This window comes from Otolemur garnettii, unplaced genomic scaffold (assembly GCF_000181295.1).
Source record: "Otolemur garnettii isolate 467f Iridium unplaced genomic scaffold, OtoGar3 scaffold00054, whole genome shotgun sequence".
Taxonomy (NCBI): Eukaryota; Metazoa; Chordata; class Mammalia; order Primates; family Galagidae; genus Otolemur; species Otolemur garnettii.
The window spans coordinates 3,235,110-3,243,202 of record NW_003852449.1 but is presented as its reverse complement, the minus strand read 5'-3'; the positions used below and the strand labels follow the sequence as shown (position 1 = coordinate 3,243,202).

Below are 8,093 nucleotides of genomic sequence, written 5' to 3'. Positions count from 1 at the left end.
CCTGCTCTGTGAAGCCCAGCAGATGTTCAAAGCCACCATCTAGGGGCCATCTGGCCGTCCCTGAGGTCACACCAGTTCCTGCCTTGCCTAACAAAGCTCTTGGGGCTTGGCTTGACTTACGCCTCTGAGAGAGCACTCAGTACGAGAAAGACTGTATGAAACAGGATTTGGCTTCTTGGAAGAAGTAAGCAGTTCATATTGGGGACCTAAAGAGGACCTTTTACTTGAAAATTAAAATTAAAAACTCATTTGCCCCAGACAAAGGGTATACACATTCATATGAGCTCCCATCAACCCATGAGATTCATAAACTTATGTCCCAACTTCTAAGTTTCTTGGAGGAAAAGTTCCAGTTTAAGTAGATTTGCTTAAAATGTGCTTGTAACCCATGTCCCATTTCTGTCTGAGTGGGACAGACAGAAACACTGCCCGAGTTTCACCACCCAGCCTTCCGCGCAGTCAAGCCATCTGCCTTGGCTGGAGTAAACGACAGTTATGGGGCGGTGACGGCAACTCCTAGTTTCCACCTCTTGGAAAGGAACTTTACAAACAGTGAGAGTTTACGGGGAAGGGAAGGGACTTAAAAAGAAAAAAGCAAATCGCTTTCTAAACACCGGCTCCTTCTGAGCTTTTATGGAACCAAATAAGGAGTGAGTTCGCTAACAGAAGGGAATGTAACGGAAGGCTGGGCTTTCTCCCGGGTGAGCAAGTTTAGAAACAAAACCAGGTGATTTTCCATTGGAAGCGCCAGCGCCTTTCCCCAGAGCCCCTTCGCTTTGGAGAGAAATCCCTCGCTCCATATTGGGGCTCTTGGGCTTGTGGGAGACTGCGGGCTGAAGATTCGGGGCGCATGCCCTCCTCTGCACCATCACATGCTCCCCAACTTGCGTTCCTGAGCTAGGCAGAGAAGGCGGGTCAAACCCGTAGAACCAGAATGGGAGGGCTGGGGCTGAAACAGGGAGGGGGTCCCCAACTGATTTCCCTTCAGAGTTCTCAGCCTGTCACAGGAGCCACTGCTCCACAGCTAGTCCTCCTGCCGTGCTGATGGCCAGGATCTCTGTGGAGATGTCTGTGACATGGGGAGAACCCTGGGGACTTGGGGTAAAATCCTGTCCATTTTTCCATGGGTCACGATACAGCCGCCACACCCTGTCAACTCTGAAATTCCCTTTCTATAGGTCTGGAACCCCGTGGAGCCAGTGGAGAGGGCAGCCCTGGTCAGTTGCACGGGATGCCCAGCAACAAAGAGCTCCACTTCTGTGGCGCTGGCCTCAGGCCCATGAAGGGGGACTTCAGGCCAGACACCTTCCTGGAGGTCCTTCCTCTGCAGTCCTCTGCCCTGCAGTAGGGCTGCACCCCAACATCCCCACACCCCGCCCCCTTGAGCAGCCCACCCCATGCAGGCCCCGCCCCGCACAGCCCCTGCCCCCAGGGAAATCCACCTTACATGCAGTGACATCAGGGTCTTGGCTGCGTCCTTCTGAAGCCGGGTGCCATTGAGGGGCAGGTGGCCAATCTGCTGTCCCTGGGCATACAGCAAGAAGGTGCCCACGGACGGAGGGGTCACTTCAGGCCGGGGCGTTGGCTGGATGCTGGGAGGAGCCACCGTGGGTATACCTGCCCGCGTAAGCGCAGGGAGAGGAGGGGAAGAAAAATTACTTTCCCCCACACTAGCACGTCGAAAAATGCAAAAGGTTCTTCACTCTAGACAGATGTGCTCCAGATGTTCTTGAAAAGAAATTCTAATTTCCAGGGTTTTTTTCCCAAGGATGAATTATGTAAATCGCTGCCAATTACTTGGGAGGGAGACAATACACTTCCTTCAGAACAAAGCAGAATGGTTTCTTTTTTGTTGTTTTTTAAAGAGAAAAAAACAGAACCAGTATTGTGTCAGCTTCTCTTTTGAGCCCCAGGAAGACAATGTCCCTTTCACCCTGGGCTGGAAGGGGACAGTAATCGCTTATTGAACTGAGTTCCAGATGTTCTAATTACAGAAGCTGCTAAGGACAAAAACCAAACAGCAAATCCAAATTGGGGTCTTGACGGACTGGACTGTAAATTAACACAGCACAGTGACATCTTTCAACAGACCTGGTTACCCCACGTATCCAACCTGCGCCCACCCTGGCAGAGTCCCTACAGAAAGAGGGTGGTGCCAAGATGGCAGGGTGGGCTGTCCCAGCTTACATGCAGGGGTGGTGCCGGGCTGGGAGCGCGTGCCCTGCACCTCTCTGCCATCCTTGTCCACACACCAGCAGAAGTCGCTCTTCCCGTGGCACTGCAGTGGGATGAAGTGGCCCAGGTGGTCGCACTGGGGCACGTACTGGTCGTCCCGTGGGGAGCCGCCGTAGTGCTCTAGCAGGCTCTCCCTCCAGCGCTCACAGACGGTGCGGGGCCTCTGGGTGGGCTCTGAGCAGACAGGAGTAAAAGCCTTTGATCGTGAGCCAGGACAGAATGAGGCCTGGAGTCAGAGATCCCCATGCCTGGCCACCAGTGACAGGGTCTCAGCAAAGCCCCTGGACACTGGACTTGGAAAGGAAATGTGTTCTCAGAAGTTCTCTGTGGGACTCAGAAGAAGAGGTCATCTTGATGTTCCTGTCTCCCCAGGCCGGAGGGTCCGTCCTTGAGGCCAGGCCACATCCGGGAAGAACAGGGAGAGGGGAGAACAGTGGTGCCAGGCTCAGCTGGGAAGAGGACAATCTCCCCTCAGGCCAGGGCCAGGAGAGGCCCACACTGCCCATCTTGCCATGCCCAGGGTGCCTCTGCTGGCCAAGCACTTGTGCAGACACACCTTAGGGACTCAGTGGCCTAGGTGATGCTGACTGCCAGTTTCTTTTCTTCCCCGCTTACTTCAAGCCCCAGGACCTGTTGCTGAGAGGGCCACCTTGAGCCTGGCCAGTGTGTGTCTTACTGAAATCTCTGCTATGTCACGTGCCCCCAGGACCTAGCCACTGAGTGAAAGTGAAACTGCGCAGACTGGTGTGTGAAGGACCGCAGGAGCGGCGGCCAGCAACTCCTCATTCCCACCACGGTCCTTCAGCCACCTGCTCTTGGGATTCTCTCAAAGCCCCCCCTTTTCCCTCAGGCTCTAGCTTCCTGCCACCTGTTCTGTCCACTCTCTCTTCCCCCCAGCATCCTTCCCTCCTGTCCCCACCCTTACAGCTCACCGCAGGTTCAAAGTCCTGCTGGCTTCCCTGGCAGAGCAGTTCCCTCTAGGCTGTATCCACAGTGCCACCAAGGCTCTGCCCTACACTCAGAAAGTTCTCAGTTCTCTGAGAAGACTTTGCTGTAGGCCATTGAAGTAACAAGTGTGCTTGTGACAGGATTACCTGAAGGGGCTCAAGTGAAAGCAGCTGCTTCCCCTTGCTAATCCTGCACCTCCAGCCTGTGGGCTGCAGAATCACACAGCCAAGCGCCTACTTGCTACTACCAGCAATCTCAGAGTCAAACTAACAAAACCCCGCCGGCCTTCCCATCATCCCCACTCCTCCACCAGTCCCCCACATTTGCAAATAGCACCTCCACTTTCCCACTGCTCAGACCCCATCATCCCTGACTCCTCTCTCTCCACATCTGCCATGTCAAAAAGCCTCGTCAGCTCTTTCTTCACTCCCAGCACCCCTGCCCGTCGCCCTCATGGGACCTCGTCCTCTCATGCGGGGATTTCTGCGATCACCTTCTTCCTGGGTCTCCTGCTTCCGCCCACCGCCCACCTCTGCCCTTCTCTTCCCCAAACCAGTGTAAACGCAACTGGCAGCCAGAAAGGTGCGTTTCAAACACAAGGGCACGTCATGTCAATCTTTTCCTCAAAATCCCCCAGTGATTTTCAAGAACACAGTTGGAACATTATATTGGGTTCCAGTGGCTACAGTTCCTCTGGGAAAGCAGGAAGATGGTGAATGAAACTGTCAGAGGGCAAACCCAGCCAGCTGCACTGCCAGGCTGCTGGGGGCTGGGGGAGCCAATGCCTCCAGTTGCCTCGATAACTCAGCACAGCCCATGCGGAGCAAAGCCCTTTGTAAGACCTCGTGGAGAAGGGAGGACTCTGACTTCCTCACCCAAAGGTGTGTCGAGGAACCTGGAAAGAGGATGCTAGTTCCTCACACACTCACAGCCACCACAAGGTGGGATTCCCTGGAGAGGTTCCCAGAGCCGCCCTGCTCCACATTCTGAACTCAGAGGATCCACTTTTGGGTCAAGGGACCACCCAACAAGGAACATCTGTGTGGGATGCAGACGCACAGAGCAGTGGACTTCTGGGAAATGGGTGTCCCACTCACGGGCCGGCCTCCCTCTCATCCCTCACTATTTGAAGTTACTTCTCAACCCAACCATGGATTTCTTCTCTTCTGTGTCTGGTTGGCAGGGGTTTAAATGTTTTGAAATCTTGGACACAGAGCATTTTCACCCCCCTCAAAGTAGCCCCATTATGCAGATGAGACTAGTCAGAAATGACGGCCAAGGCCAGACCAGCAGTGGAGAAGCTGGGCGTGAGAACGTCTGCACCAAAGATTCATCCCTATTTTAGTCCTAACATCTCACAGTGTCTTGGCTCCTCTTTGAGTCACTGTCCTTAACACATGCTTGTCCTAATAAATTTCACAGAATTCTGAACCATTCCCCTCCAAGCCATCTGATTGCTTCCAGTCCCAGCTGGAGGAAAAACCAAGACTTTCCAGAGAGAAGGCGTGCATAAAATCAGATTTCTCTGTAGTCTTTTTTTTTCAGACCTGCAGAATCTTTTCCTAAAAATAGAGAAAGAGAGAGACTAAGAATGTAATGATGGCTTGAGCTGTCACCAGTTGTTACCTACATGAACTTGAGAACCACTGAAGTCCAGGCCATAACGATGAAGTTAATAGAAAGAAGCCAAACTGTCCCCATTCTCCTGTTCTTCCCCTCACTACTACGAGCTGAGACTAGTTTCTGTGGAGCCCTTCTCAGCAAGAACAGAGCTCTGGCCAGCAGGCTCACAGACGGGTCACCTTCACTGAATAGTATCAAGCCAATCTTATGTTCCTCATAAGAAAGTCCTCCTGTAATAAAAAAGACCTTCCACTCATCTCCGAACAGTTCCTCAAGGGGCAGAGAGCCACTCTGGCTGCCTGCTGTTGGCTCAGCTGGGAGCACTCAGTGTCCACACCCTGGCCGGCAGTGTCTTACATCGGATGGGCTGACAAAAACCGGATTCCTGTATCTCTTCTGAGGGCTGCTGAGGTCAGAGTGGTTCCCACTGACACTCTGGGATGGGCCAGAGTGGGCTGGGGTTAGCAGGTCAGAGAAAACTAGCTACTAGCTAGACCCACCTCACCTACAGGTGCCATACGTATTCTTCCTATTGACAATAACACAGATGTCATCCCGTTTCTTGCAATTTGGGAGGCAGAATCCAATGGAACAGTGACATAGGAAGGCAGTTTTCCTTCTGGAAAAAACCCTCATCTACCTAGATCAGCCTCTGGGATCTCTCTAAGTTGCCAGGACAGGTGTAGGGCAGTACCCTCAGCCTGACCTGCACACTCAATCCCAACTTCCAACCTTGCACCACACAGGGTCTAAGAGATCACATATGTCACACATATATCTCTATATACCCCTATAATATGGATATATGTAGGCGTGCACGTGTTATTCAAGGACTCCTGGGAAGAAAGTGGCTAGCAAAGGCTGGTGAGCAGCCCTGCTCCAAGTGGTCTGGGCAAAGGTTATACTCTACCCACCATCAGGGCCATTCTATTCTGGAGCCCTAGGCATAGGCTGGTGCCAAGTTTCTTTCCTGGCTGGCTCACCTCGTGGTGGTCCGCAGTGAGGTGGGGTGGAGCCAGGGGGAGTCCGGGTACCAGGGACTTCGTGACCATCAGGGTCCACACACCAGCAGAAGCCGGTGCTGCCGTGACACTGCAATGGCAGGAAATTGCCCTGCTCGTCGCACTGAGGGATGTGGACCCGGGCCCCAGGGTAGGCGTGCTGAGCCTGGGCGTAGCGCTGCTGTTGTTCACAGGGCGTCAGGTCTGAGCTGGAGTCTTCCGGGACCAGAGCAAAGAGAGACATAAAGAAGATGAAAAAGGCATTGCAACCATCCGTATTTACCAGCCAACCTCAAGTCTCCTGCATGGAAATTTTTACTCTACAATTGGAAGACAGCATGACATGAGAAAATTAGCAAGACCCTGGGCTTCTGGAGCCTGGAATTCTTCTTCTAGCTCTGCCACCATCTACCTGGGTTCCCCCTAGCTTCCCCAGTGCACTGGTGAGTCCCCAGCTGGCTCTGAGGGGACAGCAACCAGAGCCCCATCAGCCCTCAGGGGCCTACCGCTGTCTGGGTAAAATGAAGAGCAGCCGGTGACATCTGTGCAGGCATCCAGGAGACTCTGAGAAGACACATCAAACTATTCATCCCCTGATGCCCAGAGCTTAAGTCTGAGATGATCCAGGTCACTGGCAGTCACCACACTTCCCCAAGCTGGCCACATTCCCTAGAGCAGTTGGGTACTTGCTCCTAGCTCACCAGCCCATGTGACTTCTGCTTAATAAACGTCATCTCGATACTGCGTCTGAATCATCCTCACCAAATCAGAGCAGGTTTCTAGGCCAATTAACCAGAGCTGCTTCTGGGTAAGACACAGATGGGGCGTCTCACACCACTAGGCAGTAGGAGGCAACCAAGGGAAAAACCCAACTAAGGCCCCAGACCAGGCTAAACCAAGATTGGGCTGAATGTCATGGTAAAACCCCCTGAAGGAGGTGTTCATGCCCCATGAATGCTGACCCCTAAAGGTGAGCTTCATGGAAAACACACGTCCACGTGTGCGCCTCCACTGGCCCTCTAGACCTTACCAGGTGTGCAGTGAAGTCCATCCCCGTGATATCCAGGTTGACACTGGCAGGAGAAGGAACCAGGGGTATTGTAGCAGGTAGCTGATGGGTGGCATCTGTTTTCGGCGCATTCATCAACATCTGCAGGTCAGGAACAGGGACAGAGAGGAGGGGACGGAAGGAAGGAACAGCGTGACCCCACCGCACACAGTCTGTGCTACCATGCCGTCTTGGCACATGGGGACCAGTATCAAGCTGTTAACTTCAGAAGACTGTTGGGTACGAGCAGAAAGATGCTGACCCCTAAAGGTAAGCGTAATAGAAAACAAAGTCCAGAAATGTGAGTTAACATGGACTAAAAATGTTCAGCATGGAAACCAAACTGGCTGTCACTCACAGAGAATAATGCCCCGAGGAATGTTTTCTCAGACATCTTCCATCTGCAGTGAATTGTAGGAAGTTGTCACCTTTGAACTAACCTTTAGACTGTAAATCATAAACTTCCTCTCAGTAACACTACAATAAAGATAAATATACGCAACAATGGTCTGGGGGTTCTTCTTCTCTCATCCTTGGCAACATCTCCCTGTGACATCTGGTAACAGACGCAAAAGAACCAGAAGATACTACCAAGTCTTTTTCAACTAAGAAACACATTCTCGGTCTTTCCTAATCAGAGTCTCACTACCTAGAACCCCCAATGAATCAGATTATTTCCGACTATTAGAAATATAAAATAAAAAAATAAGAAAAACATCTGGGGTTTTGAAATAACAAAAAAACCTAAATTTGTCAGACCCATCTGCGTAAACAATTCAGGTCCCGCCATTCTGTACCTGGTACCATGGGTATTAATGTTCATAACCATATTTTTCAAAACTGTAAACTCCTGATGCTTCCAACAAAAGCCATGTATATTCTTTTTATTTTATTTATTGAAATCAGCACATGCCAACAATAGCAAGTCAACCCCCCCCCCAAAAGAAAAGAAACTCTGAGAACCGAATTGTTAAAAACTAGTGCTCCATGGATGAGATAAGCTCTCCTACGAGACAGGAAGTCTTCTAGAGAAAGAGGAGGATAAACAAAGGGTGTGGATCTAACCAAGGCGTGGCTAAAGCAAGGCAGTAATCACAGCCACAGTAATGACCAGAAAAAAAACTTTAATGTGTAAATAGAAGAAAAAAGAAACAGAAAATAGGAGTGAATTCCATCAATCTGGTACAGCCCAAAGAAGAGACACAGTGGGCTGGGAAATCAGAAATCTGGAGCCCTAC

General features: G+C 51.5%; 1 protein-coding gene across 1 annotated transcript in view; it reads right to left on the bottom strand.

Moving 5' to 3' along the window:
- NID2 (nidogen 2) overlaps positions 1–8,093 on the bottom strand; it is a 61,313-nt gene that overhangs the window by 7,462 nt on the left and 45,758 nt on the right. Inside the window, exons 12-15 of the mRNA XM_023514490.1 lie at positions 6,838–6,957; positions 5,790–6,023; positions 2,188–2,409; positions 1,448–1,617 (exon numbers count right to left, since the gene is read on the bottom strand). Coding sequence (XP_023370258.1) covers positions 1,448–1,617; positions 2,188–2,409; positions 5,790–6,023; positions 6,838–6,957 — 746 coding nt within the window. The remainder of the gene's footprint in view (positions 1–1,447; positions 1,618–2,187; positions 2,410–5,789; positions 6,024–6,837; positions 6,958–8,093) is intronic.